At 38.9% G+C, this 19,659-nt stretch overlaps 1 protein-coding gene across 2 annotated transcripts in view; it reads right to left on the bottom strand.

The window, feature by feature from the left end:
• The window catches only part of SLC30A9 (solute carrier family 30 member 9), a 56,920-nt gene extending 39,666 nt beyond the window's left edge, over positions 1 to 17,254 (bottom strand). For both annotated transcript variants that reach the window (XM_045531732.1, XM_045531733.1), the window contains exons 1-3: positions 17,027 to 17,254; positions 9,724 to 9,888; positions 158 to 217 (exon numbers count right to left, since the gene is read on the bottom strand). In XM_045531732.1, coding sequence (XP_045387688.1) covers positions 158 to 217; positions 9,724 to 9,888; positions 17,027 to 17,138 — 337 coding nt within the window. In that variant the 5' untranslated portion in view covers positions 17,139 to 17,254. The remainder of the gene's footprint in view (positions 1 to 157; positions 218 to 9,723; positions 9,889 to 17,026) is intronic.
• Between the last annotated feature and the right edge of the window lie 2,405 nt (positions 17,255 to 19,659).

Below are 19,659 nucleotides of genomic sequence, written 5' to 3'. Positions count from 1 at the left end.
TAAGTAAGAGAATAAATCCTATGGTCAATCTATTTAAATAAAAGTAAAAATGAACTATATCCCTAGAATAATATAACTATAAAGCACTCCATATACACTGTTATATATTTAATTCAAAACATCATTATAATAAAAAAATAGAATAAAATATATTTACCTCTTACTTGGAGAGGTTCTTGCTTAAGTGGAGCTTTGAGTTCTGCGCCTATATTTTCTGCTGTAAAGTATATTAAAACAAGTTTACATTAAATAGCTGCTTTCATACAAACCTATAAACTTAATTAATATTAGCCAACTTAATTCACCAATGTATAAAAAAGATATCATAAGCTGTGTTGGATTTATCCTAAGAATACAAGAGAAGTTAAATATTACAAAAGTTATTTATTCCCCTCATTAACAGATTAAAGAAGAAAAACTACAGAATCATAGCAGGAACTAAAGAAAAAACATGCAATAAAATTCAACATCCATGCAAATCTCAAACCCTTTTAGAAAGTTAAGACAGAAAGGAATCTCTATAAAGGATAAAATAAACCTATAACATTGTATTCAATGGTAAACATTTAGATGTATCCTTTGGAATAAGAAACAAAAACAAGAATGCACAGTTAATTCTTCCACCTAAAAACATTCTAGAGATGCTATTCTATGACGAAAGCACGGCCATTAAATGGTACTGGGAGAAGTGCACAACCCTTCCCTCACCAAAAAAAAAAATTAAAAGGAAATTGGAATCTACCTCCCACCAAAAACAAACAACAACTCCAGATAGATTAATTATTTAAATGTTTAGGCATTTACATGCCTCACAGTAGACAATAGAGAATATTTTAATGGTATACAAAGATTTCTTAAACAAGATAACAAACATCGCAAGGAAAATTGGATAAATTCTGCTAAATTAAAATTCAGAACATCTATTCATCAAAGAATCCCATAAAAAAAAGAGAAAAAAGAAGCCTCAACTGGGAGAAGATATTTCCAACAATTAGAATTAACAAAGGATTAGTATCATCAAGAAAATAACAAACAACCCATTAGAAAAAAATGGGCAGAAGAACAAACTTGCACACAGCTGAGGGAGGGAGCTCACACATTTAAGCAGGGTCGCTTGAGGCCAGGAGTTTGAGACCAGCCTGGTCAACATAGCGAGACCTCATCTCTACAAAAAAAGTTTTGAAAATTAGCCAGGTGTGGTGGTACGTGCCTGTAGTCCTCGCTACTCAGGAGACTGAGGCAGGAGAATTGTTCGAACCCAGTAGTTCGAGGCCGCAGTGAGCTATGATTGCGCCACTGCACTCTAGCCTGAGTGACAGAGTGAGTCTCTGTCCCTTATAATATTAAAAAAAAAAAAACTTGCACAGAAAAGGAAATACAAATAACCTACAAACATATGAAAAAATGACTGCCTCACTATTAACAGAATCCGAATGGAACCACAAGATGCCATTTGCAGCTACCACGTTGGGAAAAATGAAAACATGACAATACACAGTGCTGGCCAGACTGTGCAGCAATGGAAATGCATGCACTGCTGGTGGAAAACAGGCACAATTATTTGGTAAACAAGTTGGCATCATCCAATATAATTTATGTTTGTAACCCAGCAGTTCTAGGCCAATCCGTTTGGCTTCGAGTAACCCTTGCACAAGGGCACAGGGAGAGAGGTACATGAAGGTACAGAAAGCACTCTGCTCTGCTGCAACAAACTGGAAACAACTCAAATGCCCATCAGCAAGGAAGCAGATAAAGGAACCATGTTGTGGTCACACAATATTTCACACAGCACTGAATGACAGCAAACAACAATGGCTACCCTTCTCACAGCCCTCGCCGTGTGCCAAGCACCACTCTGAGCACTTGACATGTATCAATTCATTTAACTCACACACTAGCCCTGAACAATACATGCTTTAATTACCTCCAAGAAAATTAATAAACCAGACACATACACCAATAGGCTAAATCCTAGCAACAAAACTTAATGAAAACAGTAAATCATGAAATAATACATATAATAAGCTATCACAACAAAATTCAAAAACAAGTAAAACTAAACAATTAAGACTACATACATACATATAAGCTATTCCCCTTTTCTTCACTTGGATACAGCAAATGGAGATGTGAAGAGGATGTGATCAAGAAGGGAAAGTTCTTAGGGTGAATGGTAAATTCCAATGTATTGATTTTATTATGTTTCTTACCTATGTACACACTGTAATATTCTTTTGTATGTGTAAGATATTCTGTAATGAAAATCTTACCCTTAAAACATTTTCCTTTGTATTCATATCCTCATTCAATAACATTCCAGAGTTTATTAGTAATAGCTAACATTTACTAAGCATTTAACATATGCCACGTATTGTCCCATGTGCTTTACATGTATAGCATTTAATCCTCACAAAATTGCTGAGGTATTATTATCGTCATCTTATGAGGAAACTGAGGCACAGAGGGACTATTATAACTTCCCCCAAAGTCACACAGCCCGTATTTTCCTATTACGAGGAAACCAAGGCACAGTGAGGTTTTGTAGCTTCCCCCAAAGTTGCACAGCGGGTAGACACGGAAGCAGAGCCAGGATTGAAACCCAAGTCATTCTGATCCATCTACGCTCTTAACCACTTTCCTACATTGCCTCTATGTTTAAAATAGTATCTGATTTAGGTGTAGGTATTTATGTATTTTCCACAGGAGAAAGGAAAAGAGGAGAGAGGTGAATACTGGATTAGCAACATGGGGATCCCCGGACCCTCCTGACCAGAGCAGTTTGGGTGGAAGAGTGAGGGTGGAGGCAGCAGGCTGAGGAGGAAATGGGAGGTGAAATGCAAGCAGTATCCGAACGTTCAGGAGGAGCTGAGGAGAACGGAATCAAGGAAAGGTTTATTGTATTTTATATGGAGATGGAAAGGATGCAGCAAACAGGGAGAAAATGTTGGCACAGTACATTGAGAGGATAATCCCAAGAGCAAAGTCCTCGAGCCAATGAGAGAGTTGGGGATCCAGGATATACGGGAAGTCTTTGAAAACATGTGATGAAATAGAAATTAACTGTGCTTCCACATCCTTAGAAGACAAGTGCATTTAAATGATGCAGAACACCACTAAGTCTGACCACTTGACTGTGACACATTTGGACTTCTGCAATCTTACTGTCTACTTCCAGTTTGCCATCTTTTTTCTTTGATTTTTATTTTACCTTTCCTGCCATATGTTATATTGATAAAGTTTCCTATATCCTCCTCTCACCCCATCCCCCAATTGTAGGCTTGGAATTTATAAGATTATATTTCTATTGTTTAATTTAACATACGTACTTTCCTGTAAATCTTTCTAACCATCTGGAAAGCTATTCAGTATCTCATTTTATCTGTTTCTTGTTCTTCATTGTCTCTTTAACATCTAATCCCTTTCCTTCCATCTGGGTTTACTATGAATTTTACAGTAATAAATACTTTAATAACTAGTTTTTTTTTAATGTGGCTACAATGGTTAGTAAATGACATTCATCTTTGTATGCATGATAATGCTCTTATTTTTGCCTTCACTCAAGAATGATTATTTAGGTCAGTGTAAAATTCTAGGGTGGCATTTATTTTTTCTCTTACTCTTTCATGGATATTATTCCAAATCACCCCCCACTTTGATTTCTGCATATTATTGCAGAAAAAAAGTCTACTTCAAAAGAGCAACACTTGGACTGTGATAGCACTGAGTTCTCCTTGTCAGCTTTTAAGCTGACTCGTTCCTTATTTTGGTTTTTAAATCTGTGGTTTCTCTGTAAGGCGTCTGGGGTGGATTTCTTTTTACTTATCCTGCTTAGTACTTTTGATCTGAGGATTCCGGTTTTTCTCAAATTCTGAACAATTCTCATCCATTATCCTTTTATATTATGTTTTTTCACCATTTCTCTATTTTCTCCCTGAAATGCCTATTAAAGATAGGCTAGAGCTTCATGCCTCTTAAATATTCATTTTTTTGGAAAGTCTTTTTGCCTTCCTATGTGCCTTCGGAGTGAATTTCAATTTACTAATTCTCCAACTGACTACGACTATTTAATGTACGAAATTTTTACTTTAGCAACTAAACTTTCATTTCTAAGATTTCCAGTTATCTTCTTTTCATATTTACGCATTCTGTGTTTCAAAACTTCTTGTTCTTTTTAATGAACATGAGTCTTCCATTTATCCTTTTCAGGATATTTAACTTATTTTAATTTCATCTGGACTTAATTCATATTTGTTGATTGTGTTGGGCTTTCTTAGCATCAGGAGTCTTTATGTATTTTTAGATTTTGGAATTTGTAACCTTATTCTGAATAGTATCACCCTTCCACTCTCCTCCTCATGCTCTTGTGCTCAGAGCTCAACCTGATCCCTCGATCCGGATCTCATATTGCCAGTTCAAAATTCCGACCCCTCAATCTAGTCCCCAAGAGAGCAAACAGCAGGCCCAGTTCCTGGCCTTCCTCTTGCCTCCCTGGGCCTGCAGTTTCCTACAAAGCAGCCCCAGACAGCAACTGGAATTGACTATTTTCAGCTTCCTTGTATGGGAGTGGGTGGGTCCGTTCAAACAGTGAGGCTGACTCCAGTACCTGGCTACTCAAATAGCACTTGTGACCCAAACGAGCCACACTCCTGGCTGCCACTACCTGCTCACAGACCCATAGCATGAATGCTTCTGCTCTATTTCTTGGATATAGCATGTCTTTTTTTTTTTTTAGACCAGTTTGGTCTTCAGTTTTCTCTCTTTGTATCTTATCTGTCACTCCAATGAATGAGCAGCAGAGCGGGTGCCCCCCGCATGCCTTCACAGTGCCATCTTGATCCAAAGTCCTGCCCAGCCACTGACTTACCTTCTTTCAAACTTATATGAAGCAATTAAATGCCAACACACTAAGCACTAACAAAAGCAAAACTAACAGCACTAACAAAAGCAAAACTCTCTTTGAAATAAAAGCAAAAAAATTTTTTACATGTAATTTTTAGTATATTTCTTAACAATTATTTTTCAGTGAAAACTACTGGGAAAATGACTAAATATGGTACATTATGTTTTGATACCTAAAGAATGTGCAGAAAATCTAAAAATGCTTTAACTATGAACCAAATCCTAAGTAGGTTATGATGGCATATTGTATCACTTCCATTTAAGTAATAACCACAGCTTGCAACATCTGACACTGAAGAGTTAAATGATTATTATTTTATTTTTGTCTAGCTACACAACAAGCAAGTCTGAAGCATCTTTATCTATAGAAACTATGTATCAATTTCTTAACATTTTGCGTTGGGAAACAGCAGGGCAGAGAACAATGAAGGGAAAGGGGTGGAGTAATAAGCTGTCAACACTCACCTAGTGTCCGAACAACTGAAATCTACTGTCAAAATTTCAGAAACAACCTCCCTTTCCACAATGATCAAAGCCATTCAACCAAATCACATAAAATCGGTTGCTCTAAGGCAGATATTTCTGGATATTCTCACTACGAACTATCTAGATGTTACTGAATATAAAGTGTTAGAAAGCACACACAAGAATGCTAATAAATGGCTCAAGCATGTGTAAATACTGATTTGCACACCACCACCTTAATCAACTCACACTGCATTAATGGAGTAAAATCCTTATGATTTCAGTGAGTAACCAGACATTCTATCCATGAATCTCTCTAGACGTTTGTTTTAAGTTCAAACCCTGGCTGTTTGCCACACATCTGCTGTCATTAGCAAAATTAAAACTAATTTTACTAAAATTTAAAACACCCGAATGCTACTTAAAAACTTAAGGATGCCTTAGCAAGTCTCTGCTTCTTAATGAGCTGTTCCTTACTTTATCATGTGATTTGAATTATTCAAAACTCAATCTCAAACCATTAAATATACAAATTATCTTTCAATCAAGCAATTACTGGCTGTCTATCTGATGGCTAACAAGGTCTAATTTGGCCTAAGCAAATCGTGAAAAATTGAGCCCAGAATAAACCTGTCAAAAATAAACAATGTATTTCTGATATAAGAAAATAAACTAACATTATTTTTACTCCAGTCAGCAGACAAAAAAGAAACTTAGTCATGGATTTTAATTTCAAAGATTCTGTATAGTAGAACCAACATTAAGTATTTTTGCCTGGGTCTAAGTTCACCTCAGAGGAGTATTATAACATATTATACCCTTAATTATATCATTTCATCACCTGCTTCTTTTCCCTGTATTACGTTCTAATAAATATGCTTGTTTCCAGAACTTAGGGACTCCCTACACTCCTCATTCCTCTATCCTGTAATATCAGCCTTTCATCAGCATTTACCCCAGCAGTTCTCCATCACCACAGGACAAGGAGACACTGGCTAAAACTGCAGTTAAGCCCAACGGGAGGCAGCGGCTTAGGAAAAAGAATGAAAAGCAGGCATCATTAACACGAATACAGGTTTCTCAAGGAATCTGTAAATTCTTCCCCTGTGAAAGACACCCGACTAAATCAAAGACAGTCTTGCTATTTTTAAATATTTTTTGTAGAGATGGGGTCTCACTATGTTGCCCAGGCTGGTCTCAAATTCCAGGCCTCAAGAGATCCTCCTGCCTTGGCCTCCCAAACTGCTGGGATTATAGGCTGAGCCACTGAGCTCGGCCTTGAAATGTTTATTATTCTTCAAACACTCGCCTGTCACTGTATACACCTTGGTTTTTCTCCAGCTACTCCTTCTCAAGTCTCTTTTGCTCCTCTTCTTCCACCTGTCCCTTATTCATTTGGGGGATTTTATACTAGAAAATCTCATTTCCTCCCTTTAACACTCTCCCTGCACTGTCTCAAACACACCGATGGCTTCAGCTACCATCTGTGTAAAAACTGTGTATAAACTTCTACAGCTTTACCTCCAGGTTAGAGGTAAATAGTGAATAATGCATTCACTTATTTACAAATATTAATTAAGCTCCCACTATGAGCAAATTATTGCTTTAGGCACTGAAGTTAATGCTGTCATGGAGCTTGCAAACAAGTGGGGGATGAAGGAATAAATAAAATATCAAAAACATCAATCAGGAGTAAGACTACCTATGCAGAGAATTAAATTAGGGTAACATTAGAGATGGAAAGGGTGGCTACTTTAGAATGAGTGATTTAAAATGCTTCTGTGCACAGATGACATTTAAACTAAGACGTGAATGACCGGAAGGGCTCAGCCATGGGAGGCAGTGCACCTTGGAAAGAGAAAGCAACTAGAGCAAAGGCCCCATGACAAGAATAAGCTTGGTATTTTCTAAGAACCAAAAAGAGATTGCTTCGGCTGAAACATAATGAGCAAGGAAGAGAGCAGTAGAAGAAAACAGAGAGGAATGTAGGAGCTGCATCAGCTAAGGACTTTGAGAGCCAGAATAATGAATTTTTATTTTCTTCTGGCAGTCTAGACTTTGTTCTACAGGTAAACGGAAGCCAACGAAGAGTTTTAATTAAGAAAGTGACACCTGTTTTTTAAAAAGACCACACTGCCCATTTGGAAAATGGATTACGGGAGGACAGAGCGGAAGCAAGGATGCCGTGGAGAAGATCACCACAGTCATCCAGTCAAGAGTCAAGACGTGACGTCTGGCACCAGGACAGCAGTTAAGGTGTGTGACACCTGAACAGACTGGCAGATTCACTGGACACCCAACCGCCAACTGGTCACTGAACCAACTGTTAAACTATTTCACAGGCATCTACAATTCAGATGTCCAAAACCAAACCATCATCATCTAATTAAAATATGCTCTAGCTCTGGTACTCCTAATTTTAGAAGTCAATGAAATCATCTACACAATTGGCCAATCCAGTAACCATTCACTGTCCTTTACTTAACCCTCTCCTTCAGCCCCCAAATTCAATCACTAAGTCCTAATTATTCAGCTTTTTAATCTCTTAAATTCATCTATTCCTGTACAGAAGCATTGCCATTACCCTAGCCTAGACTCTCATTTGTACTACTGCTTTCAGTCTCCCTCCTTTGCAGTCTGGTTGCCATTTTGCAACCAGTTATCTTTATAAAATCTTAAATCTGATCAAATACTTCCCCAACTTCTAATATTCCAATTATTCCCCCTACCTACAAAAGAAGTCCAAACTCCCGAACAAGAGCTTGATCTGACAACCGCTTACCTCTTGAACTTCATCGCGTGCACTTTCAACACTACCAACCCCACTGGGTCCTCTACTCACCAGTCCAGGCAATTCACCTCCTTTCTGCACCATTCACCACTCCACTACCTGCTTGCTTTCTTGTCTCTAATTAGCTATCAGTTCCTTATGGAAACCTTCCCTAACCACTCAAGACTGAGTTAAACGCCCCATCCCGTGTGCTCCTGCAGCATGGTTATCCCTCAGCACCTGTGGGACGCTGCTTCTAGGACCTCCCTGTGGTACCAGAGTCCACGGATGCTCAAGTCCCTTATATGAAATGGTACCGTATTTGCACACGACCTGCCCACCTCTTCTCATATGTCTTATACCATATCTAGATTCTTTATAACATCCAACACAATGTAAATACTATGTAAATAGTTATTATACCATATTGTTTAGGGAATCATGACAAGAAAAAAGTCTGTACATATTCAGTACAGACCCAACCATCCACATTTTTCTCCCAAATACTTTTTAATCCTCAGTTGGTGGAACCAATGGATGTGGAGGGCTGATGACATTTACCACACAATGTTTGTTTGCTTCATTTTCTGCTTCAGTAAAAAAGAGACTATAACTCATAGAGTCCTTCTCATTTGTTGCCATAAAAGAAGTGCTCAATAAATTACTTCGAGTAAATTAGTGAATAAATAAAGGACTTCCTTTAATACTTCCTTTTAATGTACCTTGAACAAAATCTTTTAAATGCATTGCTAATCTAGCAAAAAATAATCGAAAGAGGGCAAAAACAAAGTGAAAGCAGATCCTCTACAGAATAAATGAGTGTATCAAAGCCAAATTTCCTCCCGATGATTTCTGTTGCAGCTTGTATTCTTTGAGCTTATTTCTACCTTCACAACTGTAAGGGGCATGGAAGACCAGAGAATACGACTAGGTTCTGCTCAAAATGGGGAGTCTAACCGGAGACGCCCAGATAAAAAGCTATACACATGGTATAACTGTGAACTAGAAGCAGATAACACACAGAAGGGAACAGCAGGGAAACAGGCCTGTCTCTACTCTGATGTTAAGTAGTGAGGAAGAGCAAATACTCCGCTGAAAATCCTGAGGACAAGTCAACCCTCACAGATATGTACAGTCTGAATTCATGTGAATTTAAAGCAAAAGCAAACGCTTCTAGGCAGGAAGGCATCGTCAATCCAGATAAACATCAAATAGTTTCAAGATACAAAAACTGCATAGAAAATGAACAACTCACAGCAAGAAAATAAGACAAATATCATTAGGATGGAAAAAAAAACACTACATATGCTACAGAGAGAGTAAACAGAATATTATTAACTTTATGCCAATAAATTAAAAATTTAGTTTAAGTGAATAAATTCCTAGAAAAAAAAGACAGAACTTACCAAAACTGAGTCATAAAGAGTAGTAAAATTAAAGAAATTAAATCAAAGTTTAAGAGCTCCCACCCACAAAGAAAACATCAATTCAGAAAGTTTCACAAGTTCTATCAAACATTCAAGGAATAAATAATTTTACACAAACTACTGCAGTATACAGAAAAAATGATTTTAAAAATGTACACATACCTGTTTCATCAAATGATGGTACTTTTTCTACTCTGAGAGATTGTGATCCTTGTCCTTCCTGAACATTTGTGGAATACAACTTTACTTGACTCAGGATACAAACGTATGGAGGACTATATGAAACCATGTTTGAAAAGCTTCCAAATGTCACTAAATTCTGCCATTCTGAAAGAAAAAAACATTTACATTTCAAATGAATGCCAAGATATACAATTGCCAAGCCACCCTCTCCACTGAAGGTGTTTCACCGACCCCTAGACATACAGGAACCACATTCAGTAAAGCAAAAATAAGGACAATATTCCTATTTTCTCTAATTTGTAAATTTATTTGTATGAAAACTTTTAAAAATATAAACTCAAATAAAATATTCGTATTACTCAGCTGTTCTGAAAGGTGTCTGACACGTAATAGACACACATTATTTTGTATGCTGATTGCTGCTAAAAAAAAAAAAAAAAAAAGAAAGCTGGCATATTACCTTTCGGAACAGAGGACTCCAGGAAGGTCGGGAGGGCTTCCTACTCAAAATTATCTGGCGTCCTCCTTCCACTAGCTGGAGTTTTATTCCTCTTTCATTTCACAATCAATAAGTGAATTATATTAATCAGTCATTCATGCTGTCACTGATTTTTTAAATCAGATAATTAGATCAACATTTGGTGAGATGCCCCAGTATATGGGAATTTTAATTGAGGGAAGAATAGAGGACTAATTACCAAGCACTTCAGCTGCTGCATCTGGGCTGACTGTGGGCTTTAGAGGCTCCAACACAGAAGACAAATACATTCCACAACTGCACTGAGGTGGCAGCAAAGCAAATCTGTCTCTACTCTCCTGGTGACCCTCTTTTTTGTTTTATACTGTGAGTACTGAGAATTCCCCCTTCTGAAAGAACTTGAAAACACTGTCTAGATATAATGCACACATTTTCTAAAGTTTTAGGTGAAATAATAAAATTGTATCATTACAGATAGTCAAGTTTTTGCAACAATGAAGGGCTGAGCATTTAGGGGGAAACTTTTCTAACTGCTTAATAATAATCTTCTAAAAATGTTAATTCGTGTATGTGCATGTAAAGATACATGTGTTCTGAAATGAAGAAAAATCTTTTATTAATGGCTCAGAGAATTCATCAAGAACATAAGTTATTGTGAATGTTAAAAACAAGCTGAAGAGCTTGAGGAACATAAGAGAACATTAAGTATTCACTCAAGTTTCAGGCTTGGAACTTCTTTTCTTAAAAAACTTCCTAACGTCAACTTATTTATTTGGCAAACTGTTGGAGGCCTAGCATGTTTTTGGTCATTTTTGTCTATTTCTTAAAGGCTGAGTAAAGCAAGTAAAACAATAGATTTCTGCACATTAAAATATGCAGCCTACTAGCAAAATGAATTAGTGAAGCAAGGGTTAAAGTAGATTCTTCTAAGAAACTCACACTTGAGAAAAGGCAACTTCTTCACTGCAGCCACTGGAGTTCTGACTTTTCAGCCCAATTCAAAGCACCTTTTGTAATTATTACCTTACAAAGGCAACATGTCACTAACACTTTTTTTCCACATACCGATGAAATACTTTGACAGTTTGTGCCAAAACGTTTAAAGAGGGATTACCCCAGTCTAAAAGTCCTTCCCCAGAAGATAACTTGTTTCCATAACTTCGGGCTAGATTTTTTCCAAGGTTTTCCTTAGTTTTTAAAATATTTTATTACAGGAAATTTCAAACATATGCAAAGGTAGAAAAAACAATGCAACAAACTTCCACACACCCACTGCCTGCTTTCAATAATTACCACCTCATAGTCAATCTTGTCTCATCTGTACCCCTACCATATCTCCACACCCTTATGTTAATTTGAAGCAAATCTCAGACATAAAATAATTTCATTCATAAATACTTCACTATGTATTTCTAATAGATAAGACCTTTCTTTAATACAACCACAACACCATTACTAAAAGTAAAAAAAATCTCTTCATATCATCAAATATGCCTAATTTCAAATTTCCACTTGTTACAAATTTTATACTTTTCCACTTTCTGTGTGAAGAGATCCAAATAACATCCTCACACTGTTACTGACTGACATGTCTTTTAAGTCTCTTTTAAGCTACAGAATGTCTTTTTTTTTTTAATTGCAATTTTTATGTTGAGAAAACCATGTTGCTTGTCCTGAATTTCTGTCCTGGTAGTTTCCCTGTCTGATTTTTGCTGACTGAATTCCCATGATGTTGTTTAACCCATTCTTCTACATGTTCCATAAATCAATGGACAGAAAGGCTTTATCCAAATCCAGGTTCTTTTTATGAGGACAGTGCTACTTGCTAATGGTGACGAGCCTTTCACCAGGAACCCACAGTATCTGGCTGTCACTTTATTTGTGATGACAGCGTCTACTGCTGTTCAATGCCTGGAATTACTGTTTTATTAGGTGGTGACAGAATGGCAATATTCTCATTTTATTCCTCCTTCATTTATTAGTCAGAATACCTCTGCAACAGAAAATCCCCTTCATCTATTTGGTAACCCCGCAGGATAGATCATGCAGGGAAGTTAGGCTAAATGCTTCTTTTCCTTCTTTTCACCAGTTCTCAAAATACTAAGTTCACTACCTACCATCCTGCAGTGGTAACACATTTTTGTGTATCATTACAATTTCACAGATTTAAACATTATTTGATATATCTCAATCCATTTTTGTCATTACCTTGATTAATGCTCAAAGTGTCCCATTTGGGGCCAGTAGAGGTCTCTTCAAATTGTCTCCTAAATCCTTTGGACATTATTCTAGTAATCTCTGAATTTCCTTGCTAGCTGTTTTGAGAAGTCCTTAATTTTTAACTTCAGTAGAATTTCAGGTATCAGCAACTTTAAAAGTACAAATTTGGCATTAATACAAGGTCGAAAATTGCACATACATTACCATCTTTAACATTTTATATTTTGAAAACGATAGTGGACCACATTTGACTCAATAATACAAATATAATACCTAACACAGCAGTAGAAACACAACCATTCGTTAAAGAATTACTGAATTTGTTAATTCTGATAAGCAAAAGATAGTAAAAAGAAAAAATATTACCCACCATTAAAACCCTTTCTTCACAGTGATTTCTAAAGTAATCTACAGATGGAAGATTAGTTTAGCACTTACTGTTCTACGGCCTGGACAAGAGCTTTCTTCTCACTGTATGTACAAGGGTTGTTTCTTCATCACATTGCAGAGCCACTGGTATTATATCTTATCATCCATCTAGCCACAACAACCACACTTCTCTGTCTTTATTTTACTGATATCACATTTGTAGCTCCTAATGACCAACGCTACCGATCACCACTTGTCCTCTCTCTCCAAGCTGGTTTGTCACCTACTACTTACTCTGGCTTTCAGAGAAAATCTGGCACTTTTTTCAGACTACAAACAACAACAAAAAGAAGCTCCTTTTCTTTCAATGCAAACTGACAATTCAGTCTACTGTATATATTGTTTCTGCAACAATTAAAAACAAAGAAAGAGATTTCTTGCAGTGTGAATTTATTTGTGACTAATTTCAGGACCAGAGTCAAGCTTGTAGCCTACGTCTTACAGATATCAGTCCCCTTACTTAAAAGACTATTTCAGCTGTTTTTCCCAAAATTTCTAAAGCACTTACATATAAAAATCAAGTAATTGTTACACTTATTTTTTAAAAAGTTACTGTGAATTTAAAATACATAATAATATAGAATGCAAAGACAATTATCCTTCATGGTATTATGTATCACAGGAGAAACCAGAAACAACTTAAAGGTTCCCTAACAGAAGAATGATTTGTATTTTTATTATGTATTCATTAAAAACTTTTCATAAAAAGGAAGAATATTCATGTTATAATGCTGCATGAATAAAAGCAGGAGATTAATACAGTATGATTTCAACTATTAAAAATGTGACTGGTGAAACATCTGGATTATTCATAATTTTTTTAATATATTTTAACTTTATATCTTATACTCTTCTCTATTAAAAAATGCCTACAAGTCCAAGCTCAGTGGCTCATGCCTGTAGTCTCACCACTTTGGGAGGCTGAGGCAGGAGGATCACTTGAGCACAGGAGGTTGAGGCTGCAGTGAGCTGTGACCGTGCCACTGCACTCCAGCCGGGGTGACAGAGCAAGACCCTGTCTGGAATTAATTAATTAATTAATATGTGCCTACAATAAAAACAGAAACTAAAAATATATCCACTGATAAATTAACTGGGACTTCATCAAGGTCTTATTAACATCATCAGCACAATTTGTAATATAGTCTAATATTAATACATTAACTATTTCTAGTTTATTTTTAATCCTTTCAGCTAGCCAAAACTGCAGGAAAGTCTCTTGGCTCAAATCATCTAGCAAGCAAAAGTGTTACTTAGACAGAGTAGCTCAGTCTAGAGGACTACCGTGACGTGATTTTTCTCCACAACAGAGTAAGGAAAACGGAATCCGTCTTTTAAGTGAGGAAACAAGAGGAGATGCCGACACTTTCGGGACCGCATCCTGACACACATCTCTAGTGCCTTGCCTAATTCTCTCGCTATTTGCAAAAACAGTAACAATAACATACGAAGAACTTACCAAGTGCTAAGTACTTTACCTATGTTATTACATTTTATACTTGAAAACCTATCTCAAAATCCATTTCCTTCTCTCAATCTCTATGCTATCACGACCCAGCAGCAACCTTGCCTGCCTGGATAACTACAAGAGCCCCCACTGATCTCCTTATTTACACTTGCCTTCCCCTTCCCAGTCCATTCTCCACACAGTAGTCAGAGATATTAACATTTTTAAATGCTGCCTTTTTAAAAAAAGCCTATGGCCTAAATCTAGTAACTCTCAAACCTCCCCTCGTATCACCCACCCTGCCCCAGCCCAGCCACAGTTTTCTTTCTGCTCGTATTATAAATACCACCTGTCTGGTCTTCACATTCCTCTTTGCTCTGCCCAAACTGCTTTGCTCCAGGTCGTCCCTTACCTGGCTCATTTTCTTCTTCCGTGCCTTGCTCAGTCATCAGCCATCAGAAAAGCTGGAGTCCCAGACAGCACATCTAATGAAGCGGCCCTTCCTAGCTACTTTCTAGCCCACCATCCTGCTTATTTCTTTTACAGCACTTCAGATATATTTCTTATTTCTGGCGAAATGAAGGTGGAAACTGTGCCTGTCTTATTCAGCACTACGCTACCAGCAACTACAATGCCCAGCCACTTGAATTTCTTTATGAACTCCTTATTTCTTCTATTTTTTTCTACTGGAATGTACACTGGTTTATAAAAATTCTTTATAAATTAAGGGTACTATTACACTAACTCTGAAACTGCACTATCCAACAGAGTGGTCACTGTTTCTTAAGCATCTGAAATGTGGTCAGTCCAAACTGAGATGTGCTGTAAATAAAATACTAACTGGATTTCAAAGACTTACTACAAAAAAAAGAATGTAAGGTATCTCAATAACTTTGACACTGTTTACATGCTGAAATATTTTGAATATACTCGATAAAATACATTAAAATGAATTCATCTGTTTTTTACTTTTTTTTTTAATATGGCTAGCAAACAACTCAAAATTAGATACATGGCTCTCTATTTCTTCTGAACAGTGCTGTTCTAGAATATCTTCCTTTTTTGCCCTTAAAAATGTTTCTCATTTTTAAGTATTCAAGCAATCCTTCAAGGTTTCTTCCTCTCTTTATTCTTTATAAGTTTTTCCCAGCCACACAGGCATTTTAAACTAAACTGTATTTCTTGACAAAGAAAAACATCAAAACAGTTGATTTTCTTCCCCCCTGAAAGTTCTTCAGATAGTCTTTTCTTCATACATGCATCCAACTTAAACAGTACTCTTTTTCTAAATGATTTTAAAATTTCCACTATGGTTGCCCCTTCAAAAAATGTGCCGGCATTACTGACACTAAATTTTCACAAACATGTTATTTTTAAAACCTCCTGTTTTTTAAGTGTGAAAACACCGTTATTTTTTTTGTAGTAATAAACATCTCAAAGAACTTTGCAAAGTCATTCTGACTAGTGAGATAGGTAATTATTATCTGTGTTTCACAGCCCGATGAGACAATGAGTCTATAATTTTCAACGTGATGACACCTACAGAGAACAGAGACTACAAACTACACTATTTCAACTCCTTTTTACCAACACTTAAAGGGCAGTTTAGGTTAAATTTAACAGCCACTATAATTTCAGTGTAAAAATGCCAAAATTGCTTGGTCAATAGAAGCAATTATGTCAGAAACTTAACTTGAAGATTTTGGAGTACGGTAAAAGCAGATGAGTCATTTTGTTCATAAGAGAATCAGGTAGGTATACTGTCAATATGGGAAAACTCAAGTTATACTTTTACATTACTATCAAAAAGCCCTGGAAACAGTGCTGTTAAAATCAATCTGTTTGAAATTTTAAGAGCCAGTTTTTACATTTATTCCAAATAAAAGATACGAATATGTTCTAATTTATTTGCACAGCACAGTAGTTACTGTAGCTTATACCGCATAAAATCTTGAACGACTGCAACTTCCTGACTTCTACTGGGAGGTCACAAACATGCTACAAGTTTTTTAAAACATGAAATTTTTGAGAAACGTTTCCGTAAATATTCTTTGCACCGTCAAGAACCTGCGGGTTTAAACTAAGGGTAGATTTAATTGTCTTCTCAGGGTTATGAGTTCAACGTTACTTTGGAAACTCAAAGAATTGAACTTTGAATCCGAAGAAGCATGCTGACGGAGGGGGAAGAAAATTCTCGACAACTACCTTTTCCCAGGTTACAGTCACAGGTGACAGACACCTTTTCACTAACAGGACCGCCCAGCGGAACTGAAGAGCTCCTTCGTTTTTCGGTCCCAAACGGGGGCTCCATGTCACTGCTGAGCAGCATCCCCCTTCCCTTTAGGAAATTTAGGAAAACAAGCCGGGAGTATGAGAAAAAGAGCAGGGCAAGAAAATCTCGACCAAACAGCTGAACGAAGGTGAGCCGGTGAGCACAGAAGCCCCAGAACCTCGCAGGGCCCGCGACTTCCAAGCGCCGAGGGGGGTCGCGGCCGGACACCGCGACGCGCACGTAGCTGCGCCCGGTGCGACGCGGGCGGCCTGGGCGGCGCGGGGCCCGGGCCCGGGAGGGAGACCCGGCAGGACCCCCGCCAGCGGGGCAGGATGGACCGCAGAGGCCCGGAAGGAAGGTTCTGGGCGTGGGAAGGGCAGGTGGGCGAACCACCCCGGCTCGGTTCCGCGGGACCGGGGCCGGCGCGGACACTCACCCCGGCGGTCCCCGGCGCCGTGGGCCGCCGCCCGGCAGCGCAGCCGGAGCCGGCACAGCGAGGCCCAGCTGCACCTGTGGGTCGCGGCGGCGGCGGCCAAGCCCGGCAACATCCTGGCGGGGCAGGGGCCCCCCTCGAACGCCGCCTCCCGCCTCCGCGCCGCCGCCGGCACCAGCGGACTCCATAGACCGGACGCCGGCGAGGAGCGAAGCCTGCGCCGCCGCCGGCGGCCTCAGCGACCCGGAAACGGCGACGTCACTCGGCGCCGCCTGCGGCGCAGGCAGCGGAAGTGACGTAACGCGCTGAGCCCAAATGGCGGGATCGCCCCGCCCACATAGGCGGGCCCGCGTGGGGGGCGTGGCCGCAGGTGAGGTTTGGCGTCGCCGGGTCTTCCCGGGCACTGTCACCTTTGCGCTTGCCTGGAGGTCGCCGCGTCGCCTGTTTGCACCTTAGCGGCGCAGCCCTGGGGGAGCGCCGGCCTTTACAGGGGCTCTGCCGCATCCCTTCCTCCGGCCTCGGAGCCTGGGCCGCGGGCTGGCGATGGGGCAGCGGGGGAGGGAAGGACGCGGGTCTCCCGAGCCCCTCGCCCGCGGCCTGCCCGGACCGGCCCAAGGCCGACGTGTGCTCGGAACCTGCACCGCGGTGACGTCGTTCTTGTGACACCACTGTGTGGCCAGCACCGTGAAGGCACGTGCACACTTTGACACCAAGTACTTGCCCTGCTAATCTCTGAACGGCAGATTCTCGTCTGTGATATAATAAAATAAGAGGCTTCTTAATGTTCCGGAGGTGTCAGGGTGCGGAGACCGAAGCAGTCTGCCCCCAGGGAGAAGGAAGCCGGAACAGCACAGACCTAGCCGGGCTCCGAGCCTGCACGGCACGTTACCGTGCGGAGTGGGGCAGGCAGGTGTAGCACAGTGACCCGAACGCGCAAACACAGATAGGCACACTAAAAATATGGTATAAAAGTAAAAAATGGTTCACCAGCATAGGGCACTTACATGAATAGAGCTTTCAGGACTGGATATATTCCCTAATGAAGACAGAATTATAATGCTGGGCCATATTCTCAGCACATTATAGATAAATTTAGTTTTAGAGCATTTCATAGACTATTTTGCATCCTTCTTATGTATTCATTTGGGATAGTTTAGAAAGAGCATATTTTTGGAGAGGACTTTTAATCCTTCACTGATTTTTAAGATGTACTTTTGGAGAGAGCTCTTACAGTTAGAGGCGGATCTGATTCTTGCTAATAGCACTTTTGCTTTCTGTCCCTTGCATAAGCCCTGGAATTTTGAATAAAAAAATTCAACTGTTGACACAAGGCTTTGTATTTTAATGAGAGAAAAAGAAAAATATGCTCTTAACAGATCCAAAACTACTATTTTGCCTTAGGAAGGTACTGACTTAAAATATGGTGACACAAATTTTAACCAACACTGACTCATCAAGGATGGCCTGGAGGGAAGTAAATTCCAACAGTCCCAGAACCTCCAAAGGTAAAATGAGAAGCATAATATAATGTAAAATGTAGCTGTTTATTTGTGCAAAACTTTCCATTGTACAAATACTTTCAGATACGCTGATCTCAAATAATCCTCTGCTAGCCACATTCTATAAATGAAGAAATTGAATTGAGGCCCAAGGAAACTAAGAATGTCCCAAGATTGGAACCACTCTTTGTGGACTTCTTGACATTAATCCTGAAAATGGTTTGACATTTGAGCTGCTAAGCTGGGTCCACAGTGTGATTGGCACACTTAGGTTTTTAAAATCTGAATTCCTTTAGGCGACTCATGTGCCTTCCAGCTCGGTCCAGGCTTCCCACTACTACTAATGGTCCCGTCACTGACCAATTCACCTGTTCTTATTTGGGCCTTTAAATACATTTGTGTGTGTGTGACATTATCCCCAGTTTATTTTCCTTCGGTGATAGTATTTACCTAGCTGAAAACTTGGGGTCTCGGCTATCTGTTTCTTAAGAGCCTTGATCCACATTCAATAGCAGAAAAAAAAAAAATTCCTCAAAAGATTGCACCTGTCTTTGCACCATGATGTATATAATCAGATTTATTAAGTGGTTAGTGATAACCCAAACTTGTTTTGTACTCTTCAAAAAGGCTTTTTGTATGTTCTATTTAATGGTGAAACTAAAAAGTAAAAATTCAGGGGATGGGCTAGACAGTCTCTCAATTTAAAATTATAATATATAGAAATGAAACTAAAATGAATAACCAGTGTTTAGTTCTACTGAGGTCTGTCGTAATGTATTGTTTCAAGGCAAAAGAAATAAGAGTATTTGGTGTACAGGGTACACTTTTTTTTTTCCTTGGGATGAGTTAGGAGATCCACTTACAAGAGAACCATTATTGATAGCCAAAAAGGCATTTACAAGAGAAGAATACCTGCTCTTATCCAAGACGTATGTAGGAGTACCTAAGACCACCCTTCTGAAGCTGGACAAACAACAAATGTATGGAGGCGTCTCCTAAGTGCCGAATTATTTATTCTACACATTTTTAAAAAACAATAATCACCTGAATACTCAAATTATGATGGTATCCCAAAGAACATCCATGGGCTGCTATTTTCTGAGACAGTCACTTAGAATATAAAATGTCCATTTCACT

The sequence above is a fragment of the Lemur catta genome, chromosome 19 (genome assembly GCF_020740605.2).
Source record: "Lemur catta isolate mLemCat1 chromosome 19, mLemCat1.pri, whole genome shotgun sequence".
Classification (NCBI taxonomy): Eukaryota; Metazoa; Chordata; class Mammalia; order Primates; family Lemuridae; genus Lemur; species Lemur catta.
This window is presented reverse-complemented; position numbering and strand designations above follow the sequence as displayed.